Here is a 19324-nt window from a genome sequence, read left to right as displayed (position 1 = left end):
GATCATGGACACATTTTAAAAAATCTCATATAATATCACTTCTCTCCAATTCTATTCCCTATTCTTTCATACTTTTCTTTCAAATAATAATAAAATAAAAATACCAAACAAGTATAGAGGATAGGGTTGTAATTGTTAGAATATTTGATATATTAACTTGTTAAAATTCATATATCATATTATTTTTTAAAAATCGATTTAATATCTTTGCCAAAAATTCTGCGTGAGTTTTATAAGGTCGGAGATGTTTTAATAACATAATATAATTCTAACAACAAATGAATCATAGAGTAGTAATATCAGAAATTGGTGGAGTGTGCAAAAATCACGGGGCTGTTTGGTTGAGAGAAGCAGAACCTGCTTATGGCTTCTGCTTCTCTTGACCCGTTTGTGTAAAGAAGTAGAAGCATTTTTAAAAAGCTGAGAATGCTAGCTTCTCTCTCACAGCTTCGCTTTTTTTCCAAACATTTTATTAACTTTTTTATTTCTCACTTCTGCTTCACTTCTTTACTATAAGCAAGAAGTCACTTCTTTTACGCTAACCCAAACGGCCCCATAGGGATGGGATGGAGGTCTATCTAACTATCTTGTCAGTCACCTTACGCCATGCTCTCTTTGCCGCGGCTACTTTATTTGCAAATGAGCTGCTTCTTTTTTGAAAAGTTGCGGTTTGATAGATTCCAACGCCAAATTTTTGATATTACTCATATGCACCTCTCTTTCAAATTCCGCACCATCAGTTAAATTTGTCCGAATTCCAGACAAATAATTTAAAAAATAATTATAACTAAGTTTGATATTTGTTTATTAGAACAATATTATTTAAAAAATTTAATATGAATCCAAAAATCTACTGACATCAATTGATCAATTTTTATCACAATAGTGAAAAGCGACAAAAAAGTTTTATAGAAATTTGAATATGAATACAAAAATCTACGTCGTGATCCATCTTTTTTATTATGTACTATAGTAGTGAAAGCGACAAAAAGTTGTTACAAACATTCGCTAATCAGAGTCTATCCGATCAATCCTAATCAGAGTCTATCCGAACGATCTTTCAATTCTATTTTTCCGAGATTATCTTATACATTTAATAATTTCTTAATACATATTTTGTAAGATAATTAATTCAATTTATTTAATTTTGAAATAAATTTTGTGTGAAATTCTCTCATTAGATATTTTGACTGAAATTCTCTCATTAAATGTATTTTTTTTTATCAAAATTACCTTATTTCACATAGTCATTGATTAACAATAATATTTTTATCAAAAAAAAAGAAAAAACAAAAATATTGAATTGAGTTGATTTTAATATTTTATAACTACGCTATACATTTATATGGAAAAAAAAATCAAGTCAAACATTCTCCAACGACCGGTAATATGCATGAATCAAAACTTAAAAACTAAAAGCATAAAAATATAGAAGGGTAGTTTAGACACTACAAACTCATCAACTTGACATAGTTAATTCATATATCTCACATGGCTAACCCAACCATTTGAGCTCATCTTCATCCTCTTCCCACAAACCTCCAACCCTCAACAGATTCAAACAAACCCTTTTCTTTTACCAAAGCATCATTAGCCTCAAGAGCCTCTCACATATCATGCACGATACGTGATCGAAACGAAAACGTATCAAGTATATCCCGTTTAGAGCAGTGTGTTCGGGAGATATTAGGATCATATAAAAAGTGACCACATATCACAAAGTTAGAGCTCTCTAACACATTACCATGACAAATCAAAACCCTATGCAGCCACTTAGACCAAATAATCCTTTGAGGCCAGCTTCATCTATTTTGCTCGAAAGAATGAACACAGCTAACGCCGCCGTGAGCCGCCACACCCCCACCCCACGCGACGGCGCGCAAATCCCGGACTCGGTGGCGCTCTACCACACACACCCCCTGGGCCCCAACCAATGCTGCTCCGCCGTGATCAAACACATCGACGCGCCGCTCGCCACCGTCTGGTCCGTCGTGCGCCGCTTCGACAACCCGCAAGCGTACAAACACTTCCTCCGCAGCTGCCACCTCCTCCTCGGCGACGGCGACGTCGGGACTCTCCGGGAAGTCCACGTCGTCTCCGGCCTCCCCGCCGAGAACAGCACCGAGCGCCTCGAGATCCTCGACGAGGAACAGCACGTGATGAGCTTCAGCGTGATCGGCGGCGAGCACCGCCTCGAGAACTACCGGTCGGTGACGACGCTCCATCCGGCGGCATCGGGGAACGGGACGGTGGTCGTGGAGTCCTACGTTGTTGATGTTCCACCGGGGAACACAAAAGAAGAGACACGTGTCTTTGTCGACACCATACTTATCTGTAACCTCAAGTCTCTTGCGAGGATCGCTCAGAATCTAATGCAACGAAACTAATCTCATCGGAGCAGTTAATGACGGTAACAGCAAAATGTGTTGGTTAATTTCGTATTAGTGTTTAATTAATCTTGTGATGATCTGAGAAAAAACAAAGACAAAAAGATTAGGTATGTGTCTGTTGATGTAATTAGTAACTAATGCATGTTTTAGTTTTAAAATTTTGTTTCGCTGAGAATTTTATGTTTGGTCGCTTTTGGATTATTTATGCATATTTTGGAGATGATCAACGTCAAGGCTGAATCATATCAAGGTCTCACTCTCATTTGCTCTCTGTTGGTGTCTTCTCCACAAATAATAATTTTATTTATACTTTTTTACATAAAAATATGTTAATCTTTGTCATGTTTAGCTGTTATACATTTGTATCTTAATCGCTTATGATCAAGATATTATCCAATCGCTTGATATGATTATCGTATAGTAATTCGCTTCGAGGGTTGAAATCAACCGACTATTGGTGATGAACATCACACCGGGGCTCCTGTCAAAATATTGTGATATAAATGTGCACGCAAAAAGATTATTTTGAAGAGGGAGTGCCAGTGTAACTCTCATTTGTATTATACTACGTCCGTTTCATAATACATGTCCACTTTTAAACAAATTACGCATATTAAGAAAAACTAACTTTTATAGAAATCTTTCATTTATTATTGTATTTATTGCATTGACCAAGTATAATATATGGCATATATTTGATCTAAGAAATAATAATTTGGTAAGATGTGGTATAAAACTCATCTTGGAAATACAAATATTGACTACACTCCATTGAAAGTTGAAATAGACAAATAATTTGAAACAATTTTTTATTCTCAATAGTGGACATATAATATGAAACAGAGGGAGTACTGTATAAATATCTAGCTTTCACATGCTATGGAACTATGACCGACTTAATTCGACTGTTTTTAATCCGTAATTGCAGTAGGTCAGGAATAAATTATCCGACAAAGTAAAAGATTGTCCCAAGTTCCGCATGTAAAAAATTCATTAGCCTTAATATTTTGTGTAACTGCTTGCTAGTAGCTATAGATATAGAGTTCAGATAATACAGGACCTGGCCAATTTGGAAAAAAAAATTACTTATAAAATGTTTATTACCTCTAAATGAAAATATATTTATAAGTAATAATTTTCAATTTATGTGTTTAAATAATTTTTTGATATTTATGGTTTGTTAAGTATAATTAATAGTTATTAATATAATGATAATTAAAATATTATATAATATGTTTGAAACTGCTTTCTTATATTTTTGTAATTTCAATTTTTTTTATTTATCAGCCCGAAATTTACTTACAAATTTAGCCAAATATCTGCATAAAGTTCGAGCTCGCCTTTTTAGTCAAATCGATCCGAACTGTTGATTCATCTATGGAGTTTCGGTTGAGAATTTTAATAAAAAGCAAATTCAAAATTTTAATGAAATCAGCGAGTTGATATTAGAGTTATTGGAATATTTAATTATATTTTCGAGTTGATGTTAGAGTTATTGTGATATTTAAGTTTAATCGGATCATTGTGATCCAGAGTTTTAAACGATCAAGTTGAATTCCTGAATCAGGCTTGATGGTAAACACATTAGGAAAAGTGTGATTAAGCGAAGGTTTGAGGATTAAGAAATTTGTGGAGCAAAAAGGTTGGAGTTGGGAGGCATGTTGCATTAGAATAATAATAAGTAACGTGATGGGAATCTTCAACAGCCGCTGCCTGGTGCAAGTTGATACTCCCTCCGTCCCAGTCAATAGTATACATTGGGGGACGGGGGCGCGACACGGACTTTAATGCTTCAATATAGTATAGTTCTGTAAATTATTTTTAAAATTTTCTTTTTCTGTATAAAAGTATAACATTTATACTTTTATACAAAAAAAGAAAATCTTAAAAATAAGTTGTAGAACTATGTTTTATAAGTGCCTTAAAAAGCGTATCGAGCAGTGAAAAAGAAACGTATACAATTGACCGGGACAGAGGGAGTACAAGACTTGTTCTTTCTGATTTATACTTACATACATTACATGTATCTCATCACCAGCTGAGCTGACTGACTACCTGTTCACAGACCATCCTTGCAACTTGCAACCTGGTAGTTACGACTCCCCAGAAAAAACTGTGTACATTTGCTATGCATCTTTGTCGTATTAAACAACACACACATGAACTTTTAAAATAAGGTTTGTGAGTCGTATGCTAAGCACTGAAATCTGCCGTATAAATTTTGTATATTTTGATTGATAAATTGACATGAAAGATGAAATGAGTCGTAAGATAGAAATAGGTATATATATTGACCGTTTGAGTGAGTTTAAAGTGCTTCTTTTTTGAAATAAAAAAAATTAAGTAGAAGTTAGAAATTAGTTTAGACTTAGATGATGATTAAAGTGTTTATGAAAAAAGTAGAAGTCATGAAACAAAAGTTAGGAATCTTAACTTTTTATAAGTGTTTCTCGATTTTTTTACACAAATTGCACGAATAAGTGATTCGAACTTAAAATTTGAGAAGCGGGGCTTTTAAGCCCGGTCCAAACACCAACATAATTTAATTGTGAATTGAGTGCAAGTATATAATTGTTATAATACTAATTTGGATGTCATTTGTAAGATTATGAATTATAATACGGGCAAGGATTGATAGAGTAAAAAATATGTGAGAATTGTTCGTGAATCGAGTGTAAGTATGAATGTATAAATATTTTAATTGTTTTATATTTACAAGGATGTAACTTATAAAATTATATATTACGTTTTACAAATGAAAAAAATTAAATGTGACTCAGCTCGAGTTTAGCTCAACGCAAGTTATTTTCATGTGCTCAGCTTGTTTGTTATCTATTGAATATAGGGAATTTATCAAATATACTACTTTTTAGGATCTTATTTGCAAAAATACCATCTTCCTAAATTAATTGCATATTTACTAAACTAAGTTTCTAAATTACAAAAATACTACCCCTCCCCCTGCAACTCAATGCAACCTCATATGCAACTGAATGCCTGATTTCAAGTTCCACTTTTTAAATGTCATTTTCGACCTCATCCTTGAAATCCATATATATATATATATATATATATATATATATATATATATGGATTCCAAGGATGAGGTCGAAAATGACATTTGAGAACTGGAACTTGAAATCAGGCGTTCAGTTGCATGTGGTTGCATTCAGTTGCAGAAGGGAGGGGTAGTATTTTTGCAATTTAGAAACTTAGTGTAGTAAAACTGCAAATAGCTATTCTTGAGAAAAGTAAATTTGCAAAAATTTACTTTTTCCTATATATTTATGAAAAAACCCCTTGAATATATGACTTTTCGTTTGGTTGAGGATCAACTTAACTTGTTTTCGAGAAGAAGTTAAACTCGGCTTTTCGCTTGGTTGAGGATCAACTTAACTTGTTTTAGAGAAGAAGTTAAACTCGGCTCAGACGAATGAAAGTCTTGACTTTGTTTGTTTTCTTCCTACAATCTTTATCGATACATATATCAAAATAATTTCATAGTTTCTAAGAATGTTGTTGAGATTTGATGTGCAAATATTTTTTTATTTATGTTTGGAAATTGGAGCAACCTCGTGAAAATTGAGTTTTTTAATTTGTTATATAAAATTTTCGTGGAGTTTATAATTGTAAATTTTTGGGTGAGGTTTGTGGACCAATGTGGCGGAGTATTTTATCTGTCCACTAGAGTTTTACTCACTCAGTTCGAGATTATCTCAAGTTTGGCTCAAACTCATCTAACTTCATTATACTCAGTTAATTATTATTATTTCTTTAAATATATAATATATGAATAATTCGAATATTTTAGACTGAAAAATTTTAAGCGAGCTATTTTTTTTTGTATTTTTATGATTTTTGTTGTATTTTTGTACTCGAATATTTATAATATATTAATAATTTGAATATTTTATATTAAAATTTCAAACCAATATCATTAGAAAGTTGACATGAAAGATGGAATGAGTCGTTAGTCAAAAGTAAGTGTATAGCTGATTGTGATTTGAGTGTAAATATATGATTATTATAATACTAAATTAGATGTAACTTTGAAAATTATAAATTATATTTTACGAACTGGAAGTTAAACAAATATGTGAGAGTTATTGGTGAATCGAGTGTAACTATGAATGTATAAATATTATAATTGTTTGATATTTATAAAGATGTAACTTGTAAAATTATATATAACGTTTTACAATTGAGAACTAATTAAAGTAAAAATTAAATATGAATTATTTGTGGGCAACTCAGCTCGAGTTCAACTACTCAATACCAATTGTTTTCACGTGTTCGACTTGTTTATTATAAGCCGACATTGAATATGACTTTTCCTTTGATTGAGGATAAGCTTGACTCGTTTAAGAAAAAAGTTAAACTCGGCTGAGTTTGTTTGTCGTCCTAATGTCATTAATTTAGATATTGATTTCGTAATTTATGGAGTCTTGACCGATATGTACACGGATATAACTTGTAAGACTATATATCAAGTTTTACAAATGATAAATGAAGATGTAAAAATTAAATATGAATTATTTGTGGACAACTCGGCTCGAGTTCAGCTCAACACAAATTGTTTTCACATGTTCGGCTTATTTATCATCGAGCTGATATTGAATAAAACTTTTCTTTTGGTTGAGGATCAGCTTGACTCGTTTTAAAATAAAGTTAAACTCGGTTCTGTCGAATGAAACTCGACTGTTTTTGTTTGTCGTCCTAGAGTTATTGATCTATATATTGGTTTCGTAATTTATGGAGTCTTGATCGATACATATATCAAAAAAATTACAATCAAAAACTCTTTCGCATCTCAATTGCGGCACATGTACATAATCATAAGTATGTGTGGAAAAAGAAATTAGAGATTAGATGAAATAGATGATGGATATGTGGTGACGGGGGTGGATTGATGTTTAGGGTGTTGTCGGTAGTCGAAGGAGCAACTGCCATAATGAAAAGAGAACGATGAGGAGAGATTGACATATAGAGGAAGGGAGAGACGATAAGGAGTTGGTGGTGAGTGATAAAGAAAAAGAGATATGAAGAGAGAAATCTTGTTAGTTGCTTTTAGTTATGTTATGATTTGCTTGCATTTGATTTTCTAGTTATTTTTGTGATATTAGTACTCGTCTACAATCATCTTTATGATCTTTGTAACTAGTTACAACTTATTGTGCAACTAAATATAATTTAAACAGTTTTTTCAAAGTTGGATTGTGTTTGCAAATATGAGCAAGCATATATGTACATGGTTGCAAATCGTATTTTCGCAAAAGTGTTTCGAAAATAGTATTTTTGCAACTCCTTTTCAAAAAATCGTATTTTTGCATTTTTTTAAAATCAATAATATTTTTGCAAAAAGCCCAATATTATATAAATTTTTTTGGTTCATATCTTGAAATCTATATTTATTTCAGAGTTGACAAATATGAATACTCAAAACCATTTTCGACCTAAGTTGAAAGCAATCTATTTTCATACCAAATTAGAAACCAATTTATAATTAAAAAATAAATCTTAAATTAACTTAAGACTTAGTTCTGGGATGCGGAAGGTGTGGTGTGTACATGATATATATACACACCAACAATTGAAATTTAAAATTTACGAAAATGAAAGAAGTAAATATGGAAGGAAACGAGGAGGAAAAAATGGGTGCATTGCCATGCAAGTTGATAGAGCAAGTGGGCTTTGAATTTTGATTATACTCATACTTTTTTCCACATTGATGCCTATCGGAGTCACGTTTTCAGTTTTGTATTGCAACTTTGTTCAAAGAAAAGCATATTATAAAACCAATTAATTCAGTAGTATTTAGTTTTCTTGTGTACACATCACCCTGCGTCGTGTGAATTGGGGAGGCCACCAGGTCAATTTGTATTCGACTTGTTGATTACTATTTAGTTGTTTGCTCTGCAAATCAGAATCGGATTTATCATTTAAGTCTGAAATTAGCATGGAAACCCGTGCAAGGCACGGGCCAACATTTATAAAAAATATATATTATTTAATTTAATTGATAATTTTTTTGTTTTTATAATATAATTGTGTTTTTACTAAATGTAGTCCATGCCGTAAACGATGAGTGTTCGCCCTTTAAGTATAATTTTATTTTGAAACCAACTAATAATATCAATAATATCTAATTCAGGGTACTGAATATATTTGTAATTACTCAGACTAACACGAAATTGAAATTATACACCTAGAGGGGGGGTGAATAGGTGTTATGGCTAATATACCCGATTTTTATAAGTTACCGAATAATTAATCTGTCAAAGACAGCCTGCTATTAATTTTCAGAGTAAACTGTTAGCCTGCTAATAAGATAAATGCAATGCAGATAATGTAAAGCAGTATGCTAGCAACACCAAGAGTTTTAGCCAGGTTCGACCCCTAACCCTAATGGTCTACGTCCTGGTCCCCTACCAACTGGTAAGAGATTATATTATTAATCAATAATATCAACGATTACAAGATTCAATAATATAACTCCCTTTCTCCCTTGTTCCTGTTATCAGCCTGCTGAAACCCCTGAACCACGAACCAAAAGCCTACCGAGACCTATACTTCCCAAGTATATTCTCCAAGCTAACTAGTCCCCTTGTTCCCTTGTTTCACAAGCTCGATACACAGCAACAAAACATTACACCTTGAACAATACAATGTGTGAGTGTAATACAACCGAAACTATGAACTCTCAATATAGATATATATGCAAATATAAGTACTAGAGCTCAATAAAAGATTTAGCAATGTGAAGAGTTGTATTTCAGAAAGCTTGGTGTGTTTTTCTTGTTGTCAAAACCGAAACCACACTCAAGTTTATATACATCATACCAACGGTCATAATCCAACAAATTTCCCAACGATCTTGGTAACAACCTCACGTTTAAATTTGAATTGAATGATGAACGTTTGAATGAAGTAAGATTACTGAGTAAAAGATAAAACACGTTTGAAATCATCTCAGTAAGACATTTAAACTAAAACCCGTTTGAAACAAAATAGGAGTTTGTTAAAGATAAGATCTTTTGAGATAAAATCTCCTATTTGTTAGGAAAACGTTTTTGAACAAAACTCTTTATAAAACCGAGCTCTAATATTTATATAAGATATATACAAATATTAGAATCCTTACAAAGTCGTTTCCTATTAAATCTCCTTGAAAATAGACTTTGATCTTTATCCGATTGTTTCTCTGTTCTCGCTGTAAGCCTGCTGATAGCTTGTAAATATCCCTGTAAGCTTGCTGACAGCTATAATCATGCTAACATCCTGAAATACTGTTAGTCCGCATAAATAACCTTTGATAGCATGCTCACACATATCAGTTTCATGTTATTAGCTTGCTGTTAGTGTCATCATCAAAACCTTGAGAGTATCAATCTCCCCCTTTTTGATGATTACACTATATTAGGAAAAGTAATTAACTCCCCCTAAATATAGCAATCTAATATCATTAAACTTTCACAATTATCACAGAGAATAAAATCTAGCAGATATATCTAATTCACAAATATTCACAAATATGCAATATTTAACGCAGAAAGCAATTAACCAAAGCAAATATGCATAGATAATTAAAATATTCCTAACCAGGATAAACCACCTGGTATCCAAAATATTATCCAAACACAATCAAACCAATTTAACTCAGGATAAACCACCTGAGACCAGCACCAGCAAATTCAAATCCAAACCAACTTAGTCTTAGAAACAAATAAACTTAGGGCCAATGTACTTAAGCAGATAACACAAACTTAAGTAAAGTATTATTAATTTCCTAATTTCCTCCCCCTTAATCATTAAAAAGGTGAGAAAATCAAGTTCCAGCCTTGTCCTGATCATCCTTGTCCTTGGCAAACTTCTTGGCAAGCTCTGCAGCAATCAGATTTTCAGCCATCAGTGCATTCCCAGCAGCAGCATACTTAGAATCCGTTCCAGCAGCTTCCTTCAGTGCATCCAAAGCTGTCCTAGGCCTTGGACTTTCTGTGGCATCATCTTCTGAAGTGAAAGTTGCCTTGACATCAGAGGAACCACCAGACCCATACATCCGCTTGCAAAGTTCATAGGCAAAACTTCCAGAACTGCATTTCTCAGAAGCAGTTGAAGTTCGTGCCCCAAACATCATATCCTTCCAAAAACTGACTTGAGAAACCAGATCAGCCATCTGCTCAGACAATTGCTTTTGCCCGTCCACCAGCTGCTGATGATTGGAACGAAGCTCTTCCATATATTCCTGAATCTCTTGTGCAGAGATTCCCAAATCAACAACGTTCACAGAATGTGTAGGAGGTGGAGGAGGAGGAATTTCAACAGCTACTAATTTCCCATCTTTATCCAATTTCAAATTGGATTGACCCAAAAACTTAACATCCAAAAACTCCTTAGCAACAACCGTTTCCTCATTAACAAAAGAAACACCAAACCACTCGAAAACCCGAGTCAATAACAGACCGTATGGTAAACCACCTGTGGATTTACCCTCAACAGAATCCAACATATTCTTCAAAATTAAATCACTTAGATCAAATTTGCGACCACCCATCAACATAGCAACCACAACAATATCTTGAGAAGATAAATTAGAACGAGTTCCCAAACGTGGACTAACATTCTCAATAGACAGCTTAAATAAAGCTTGTGCCAGTGGGAGCAATTGTGTAGTAGACGGAAAAGCATTTTCAGAAACAATTTCAGACCCAGTGATTAATTTTAACTGATCTGTATGAACAAAACCTTCAACATCCTTAGGACCTCTTTTAGTATGTATAGACAGAGTAGATGGTGGACATTTAAGTATAGCCCCCAAAAACATAGAGGAGAGACAAATCTTCACATCCGACACATACGACACATACTGATCAGATCCAACCAACTGTAGATTCGCATAAAATTCTCTAACTAATGCAGGATAGCAAGTTTTAGGTAAATCCACTAAAAACGATTGAAACCCTAAATCCTCAAAAAGCTTAACTATACCACAAGAGTACAAAGCTTTTCCAGATAGTGGCTTACCCAAAATAACCTTGCGACCGGCAAGACCTCGGACAACCAACATCTCCGATTTGGGCCTTTTCTGAGTGGATTCAACCCCGACCTCATCTCGATTCACTCCAGAGAACTCGTCACCACTATCAACAGTCACCAGCTCATCCTCGTCTTCGTCAATCAACTTGCGCTTTTGCGATATCGGAGTAGGGGTGTGAGCCTTGACATTTGCACGAGTCTTCTTCCTCATCGCGAGTCGCAGTCCGATTGATGCTATTGTGAAAACGAAAACCTTTCGAGCGAAGAGAGATAAAACCCTAGCGTCTCGGGGAGGGTTGTATAAGTAGTTGAAGAGGCGTGGAGAGAGGATAGATTTTAACACTCTTTTAACAATTATCAGGGGAGTATTTTTAGGAATAAAATTAAACGAAGTGATATTCCTAAAACAATTCATGTTAATCTATTAGCTCCCGAAAGATTTAAAACAAATAACCACTTATCACTTATCACATCTATATATATATATCCAGTGTAACAGATTTGAATTTTAAACTTATCATAAATTACACAGATAAGCACATAATCACGTATCAAAATTCAACACAAAATTTCAACTTTCTAAACGTACAACGGCAATATCATTTAAGAGCACAAATTTCAAATTAACACTTAAACTGACTGGCATGCAAAAATAACAAAAATTATGTAAAATACTAGTAGTAAGCTGATAGTACCCGGATCATGCTTAAGAGCCTGCTGACTGCACATCACACATACCCAATTCCCTTCTCAGCACAACATAGCGTTCTTCTGGAAGAGGTTTTGTGAAGATGTCAGCTAGCTGATCTGCTGTAGCCACAAATATTAATTTGACAGCACCCTTTGCAACATTGTCTCTCAGAAAATGATGTCGAACATCAATATGCTTTGTCCTTGAATGATTGACTGGATTTTCTGAAATGTTGATTGTACTTGTGTTGTCACAAAAGATAGGAGTTTGCTTGCATTTGATTCCAAAGTCCTTCAATTGTTGTCTCATCCATAGCATTTGAGAGCAACAGCTACCAGCTGCTAAATACTCCCCCTCAGCCGTAGATAGAGCAACTGAAGTTTGCTTCTTGCTTAACCAAGAAACTAAGCTTTGACCCAAAAATGCACAAACACCACTTGTACTTTTTCTATCAGTTTGACTACCTGCATAATCTGCATCACTATACCCAACAAGATCAAAAGCATTTGTGATAGGATAGAATAAGCCCAAAGTAATGGTTCCACTTAAATATTTAAATATTCTTTTAACAGCTTGTAAGTGAGAATCCTTTGGTTTTGCTTGAAATCTAGCACAAACACAAACACTATACATAATATCAGGTCTAGAGGCTGTAAGATAAAGTAAACTACCAATCATACCTCTATACATTCGAATATCAACATCTTTACCATTTTCATCTGCTGTCAGCTTGCTGACAACGCTCATTGGTGTTGATTTCGCCTTGATATTCTCATATCCAAATCTTTTGAGTAGATTCTTGATATACTTGGATTGATGCACATAAATTCCCTCTGGAGTTTGCTTAATTTGGAGCCCCAAGAAATAATTGAGCTCTCCCATCATGCTCATGTCAAACTCACTATGCATGCACTTTGAAAACCACTTACACAAAGAATCATTAGTAGATCCAAATATAATATCATCTACATATATTTGAACAACTAATATATCTTGACCTTTAAAGATAGTAAACAAAGTAGGATCAATTTTACCTCTAATGAAACCATTTTTGATCAAAAATTCACTTAACCTTTCATACCATGATCGAGGTGCTTGCCTTAACCCATATAGTGCCTTCTTGAGCTTGTAGACACGGTTGGGATACTTTTCATCCTCGAATCCTGGTGGTTGCTTGACATAGACTTCTTCCTTTAGATATCCATTTAAGAATGCACTTTTGACGTCCATTTGATGTAGCTTGAACTTCTTGTAGCATGCAAAGGATAATAGCATCCTAATAGATTCCAATCTTGCAACCGGAGCATATGTTTGATCAAAATCAATTCCTTCTTGCTGATTGTATCCTTGTGCAACAAGTCTAGCTTTGTTCCGAGTGATAGTACCAAATTCATCAACTTTATTCTTGAATACCCATTTGGTTCCAACAATTGACGCATCCTTTGGTGGATCTACAAGTTCCCAAACATCACATCTTTCGAATTGATTGAGTTCTTCTTGCATTGCCATGATCCAATTTTCATCTTGTAAAGCTTCTTGAACATTCTTTGGTTCCTCTTGAGCTATGAAGGCAGCATAAGCACAAATGTTGGCTTGAGCTTTCCTTGTCTTGATTCCAGCTGATTTATCTCCAATGATCAACTGAGGTGGATGATTCTTCACTGTTCTAGTTGATTTTGGTAGATTATGTTGAGCTATGACCTCTTCATTCCTTGTAGTCTGCCTAGGAGGAGTCTGATCAACAACATTTTGGCTTGCTGATGAAGTTTGACCTCTGGATTCATCTAATGTAAGCTTTGACATCTTATCCAAAGTTTCCTCAAGAGATGGAGTGGATTCAGTAGCTTTATTGCCTTCTGAAGTTGTGGCAGTTGACTTGTCAGCTTGCTGATTTCCAGTTTCCTTTACTGTCAGCTTGCTGCTAGTACTTGTACCTGCACATTCTTCCTCATCCCTTGCAAGATCATCAGTAGACTCTTGAAATGAAACATCAATAGATTCTTCAACAGTATGTTTAGCAAGATTATAAACTCTATAAGCACGACTTGTTAAAGAATATCCCAAAAATATAGCTTCATAAGATTTAGAGTCGAATTTACCATCCCTATCAATGGTTTTGAGTACGAAGCACTTAGATCCAAAGACTTTGAAGTAGCTAATGTTAGGCTTCTTTTTCCTTATCAATTCATAAGGAGTCTTGTTGAGAATTGGCCTGATAAGCACTCTGTTAAGAACATAGCATGCTGTGTTGACAGCTTCTGCCCAGAAACTTCTTGGCAGCTTGCTCTCCTGCAGCAATGTCCTAGCTGTTTCTTGTAAGGACCTGTTCTTACGCTCTACAACTCCATTTTGCTGAGGTGTACGAGGTGCTGAGAACTCATGTGAGATTCCTCTTTCTTCACAATAAGTAATGAAGTCTTTTTGGAATTCCCCACCATGATCACTTCGAATACCTACAAGTCTTGTATCTAGCTTGTTCTCAAGCAACTTGATTAGTTTCTCAAATTCACTAAAAGCACAATCTTTAGTACGCAAGAATAATACCCAAGTGAATCTAGAATAATCATCAACAATAACAAAGGCATATTGTTTACCTCCAATACTCTTATAAGCTTCGGGACCAAAAAGATCCAAGTGAAGAAGCTCTAAAGGTTTAGAAGTAGATACCATTTTCTTTGCCTTATGTGGAGTCCTTGTTTGCTTTCCTAATTGACAAGCAGAACATGTCTCCATCTTGTTAGGTCCAAAGTATCGTAGAAGGGGGGGGTTGAATACGATACTCACTACAATTTAAAATTCTTTCGAATCTTGCGGATAAACAAATTGCAGTTCTGTAATGGGTTTCGTGTTCCGGATATTTATTGGGTCGGTTTCTGAGGATATGAAAATATTAAACCAACACACAATATTTTCCAAGGTATATCTGTATATTGATAAATACCTCGAAGGGTGCTATAAATCCAAACCCGAAGGTTGGCTACAATGGCTACTACTACTTACACTCACAAACCCTAGCTTCTAAATATATATATAATACAAAACTAAGCTATGATTTATTTGTGTGTAGTAGTGTGCAAGGCACAAAGCCATTCCACCATAAAGGTGGTGGAGAGTGTTACAAATGAGAACAAAATCCATGGGTATTTATAGGCTTTTCATAAACTAACCATGGTTAACGAGTTCGTCCTGGACGACTTGAGTTCGTCCTGGACGAATTCAATTTAACTGTAGTTAAATTAAATTGTCCAGAAATAAACTAACTCCAAAAGAAACTCAAAGTTGCGCTTGTAAGCTGTGGTCAAACCTTGCGCCTCCTTTGGTCAAACATGGCGCCATACAGTGTAGTGGTGTGTATTACTTAGAATTATTCTAAGTAATATCTTGAGCTATTTGCCAGGTCAAAGTTGGCGCCCCTGTCCCAGTCAAACTTGGCGCCCCATCACAGAAGATCCACTGTAAGCACTTAGAATATTTTCGCCAAAAGAAACTTGCGCCAATATTGTCCAGTGGAGAAGTCAAACATTGCGCTTTGACTTACGGTCAAAGGTTGCGCCTCCTCAGTGCATTCCAGTGTAGAGTTGTGACTTAGAAATTATTCTAAGTCACAAAGGGTTAGTGCCAAGAGTTGTTAGTAGAGGAGCAACATTTGACCGGTCAAATGTTGCGCCCGAGTCAAATGTTGCGCCTGGGTCAAATGTTGCGCCCGGGTCAAACCTTGCGCCTTGGTCAAATGTTGCGCCATAGAGTGTGCAAGAGGTATATGGTGACTTAGAGAAATTCTAAGGCAAATATGAACTTGCTCCACCATTGTAATGCTTCCCCTGTTATCTCTCATCTCTTGGGGACGAACTTTGACTTTGGTCAAAGGTTGCGCCTCAAGAGTGCTATGTCTTCACTGTGATGTACTTAGAGAATTTTCTAAGTGAGGAAGAGCTGTTGACTTCGGTCAAATGTTGTTCCTCACATAGTAAGAGCTTTCCTTGTTATCACTCCTTTGACTGAGATTGACTTGAGTTTGCTCCATCCATATATTTATATTATATTCATAATATTATATAAATATATGTATAAATAAAGATATATATATAAATATATATAAATAATATTTATATAAACATATAGTAATATATATATATATACATATATTTAAATATATTCTCATATATTTAAATATATATAATATACATAAAATTATATGTAAATATAAATATAAATATATATAGGGATATATATATAATTATCTATATATAAATATACACATATTTATGCACATAATATAATATATATATATATACACTTAAATATATAAATGTTTATGTAAAATATAAATACATATACTATATACATATATATTTATTTAAATATATATACATATATATATACATATACATATGTTTAAAAACATATATACATATATATTATATATATTATATTTAATTAAATATACATATATACATATATAATTATATTTGTACATATACAAATATATAAGTGCACACATATATAAAATGTCACTTCCTGATATGGCTTTCTGTGGAAGCTTTGACATATGGCATTTGAGCAGTAAGCTTTGGCATAGCTGGCATTTGGCTTGACTTGGCTTTGGAACAAATGACTTGTTATGACTTGATCAATTCTTCGATTGATAAATACTTTGGAAAACTCCGTACGTGCTGACGCTTAGTGCACTGGTCTGGTTCACAAGCGACTAACACTGAAGTTAAACATTGTACCGTCTTTGTCAGCAAACATTGATCAGTCGGTTCCGGGTTAGTTTATGCTTCAGTTTGTTGATTATAAATAACCAACCAAGATATATAGAAATATCTTGCTTCATGGGTTGCACTGAAATCTTTCGAGTACTTGGACAACATCTTCATTGCTTCCACAATCTTGAATACTTCAATCTTTATTCTTCACTGAGGCATGAACATATTAATGAACTTCTTCCAGTGAACTTATTCCTTCAAGACTGTAGATGACTTCTTCAACCTTTATCTTCGTATCTTCCGATTCCGGTGCAGGCGTAGTGTTATTTACTTGTCCTGTTTTATTGTTGAGTTATCATCCCTATGTAACAGATAGGGTTGTCTTTACATTTAGACTTACAATCTCCCCCTATTTGTTTGTTAATCATAACAAGCAAATCCTCTGGAGGATAACTCAACTAACACTAGAAAAAGTAAAGTCCTGGACTAGTAAATAATGCTACAAAGTTTCTGGATCATATAATACATTTCCAGATTTCATGAATAGAAATAACAGATGTGCATATCACCTTCATTTCTCTGGTTTTTGCTTACCTGCCAGATAATCCTCATAGTCTGTCTTGAAGAGAATTCAAAACATTCCATTATGCAAAGAACAATCAGCAGCTTCAATGAATTCTTCAGTGGTAATGAATAAGTTCATGTCTACCACTTACTGAAGAATAAATACATCTTATACTTCTCCTCCCGTTACCTTGATCAGGTTCCCCTTGGTGATAAGTAGCTATCTCCCCTTAGATGAAAGATCAATCCTCCTCCTTAGTTGAAGAAGAATCTCCCCCTCAGTAGTACACAGCTAAAGAGTAGTTTAATCCCCCTTAGTTGTAGACAATAGAAGAAAGCTAACTTACTTTTTCTTCCCCCTTTCATATATTCTCCCCCTAAATATATTCTCCCCCTTAGTTGTGGAATCCTTCGAGGATATGTGGTATCAAATAGGTCAAGGAACGTGTACAATACTTCCTGTACCAAAAGATAATCTCCCCATAGAGAACTAAACAACGCTAAAGCTGGGGTCGAAGAAAGAGTTCAGAAGAAGGGTTTACTTTGATTGGGTTGGTCCCTATGCTGAAAGAATAGGTTCCAAACGGAAAAGTAATGAGTAAAAACTGACATTCCAGTAACAACATCCACTTTGTCTTTAGGTATAAATTTGGTAATTAGTGGGTGTCTCACTAAAATGTTCTGCAGGTGTATCACTCAACACTCAATTTTCTCTCGGTTTTTGGGTAAGGGTGTCACTCACGAGTTCTGTAAGTGTATCCCTCCACACAAATACTGAGCTTCCAAAATGCTGAGTACCTGCAAGAAAATCACCTTAGCCACCCTTAAAGGGGGTCACTGGTGGTGCAATGGGAGTTCGTAATTCCCAGTCCCTACAGACTCATCGGATAAATCCGAATCATGGTCCACAAGTTGCCAACCATTAAGTGGCTTATCCAATTAAGGATCCAGAGTTGTTTGCTCTGGGAGGTTAGACAAAGGCTTAATTATGGCAAAGGCCTAAGTCCTCCTCAATGTCTGTGAAGACACTTGATTCAAGAGAATCATCAACCATAAGTTCACAACGTGAAATGGAATGAACCGTAGTTGCTTCCGTCAATTCTTTCAACAACTTGTGAGCTTTCAATACCGATTATTATTATATGTACGTCACAAGTGTTACACTCTTCTCAAAATCCTATGTGTTTGCACTCACTTATGCTCACATATTTCTCATTCTGATATCTCACTGGTTCTTCTCAGAATCTCACCAAGTGTTTAACTCTCAGTGTTTGGCTCATAGTGTTTCTCTCAGCACTCAAAGTATGGTCTTCTGTACCTGCATGAGAAAATCACCATAGCCCCTTCAAGAGAGGTCACTGGCGGTGCAATGGGGTTTCGTAAATCCCCGATCCTCAACTGACTCATCAATAAATTGACTCATAGTCAGAGAGTTGCCGATCTCCTATAAATAGGAAATCCATTCCGATTGGATCCAGATCTGTTCTTATCTGGGGAGGGAGACGAGAATCCTGAAGATTTGGCAATTGAGATTCTCGTTTCCTCCTTACACCTGTAAAGGCATCAACCATCTTATCTACCGTAAAATGGTAAATGAAGAAGTTGCTTCTGGAACAAAACCTTTAACCTCACTGTGCACTCTCTTGTATTGTGTCCGTAAGATTTTTTGTTTAGGCTCTTCATCAGAGTGATTACTGATGATGTGCTTGACTCAATACAAGATGCTCTGGCTGACGAGCGAATTTCAATGGACTCATCCTGTTGAGAGAATGATTCCAGAGACTGTTTAATTGCCTTTTCAGCTCTATATTCTGTTGAGAGAATACAGATGAGCAACAGTTACCTCAATTTCAAAAAAACAACTTTTCTTCTTGGGAGGTAGAGCTGTGGGTACACTATCCCTCACATCCTTATTTGCTGCAACGAGTACAGTTTCT

At 34.9% G+C, this 19324-nt stretch overlaps 1 protein-coding gene across 1 annotated transcript; it reads left to right on the top strand.

The window, feature by feature from the left end:
- Positions 1-1459: 1459 nt before the first annotated feature.
- On the top strand, positions 1460-2661 carry LOC108197635 (abscisic acid receptor PYL4). The gene has a single exon (XM_017365305.2). It carries the CDS (start codon positions 1746-1748, stop codon positions 2385-2387), a length of 642 nt encoding a protein of 213 aa, XP_017220794.1. The 5' UTR covers positions 1460-1745; the 3' UTR covers positions 2388-2661.
- Positions 2662-19324: the final 16663 nt, after the last annotated feature.

Source organism: Daucus carota, chromosome 8, assembly GCF_001625215.2.
Source record: "Daucus carota subsp. sativus chromosome 8, DH1 v3.0, whole genome shotgun sequence".
Lineage (NCBI taxonomy): Eukaryota > Viridiplantae > Streptophyta > Magnoliopsida > Apiales > Apiaceae > Daucus > Daucus carota.
The sequence above is the reverse complement of the archived record's forward strand: the minus strand, read 5'-3'. Positions and strand labels throughout refer to the sequence as shown.

Excerpts from the sequence above, each read along its gene's own strand:
- LOC108197635 (XM_017365305.2), top strand. The coding sequence starts at position 1,746 with ATGACAAATCAAAACCCTATGCAGCCACTTAGACCAAATAATCCTTTG.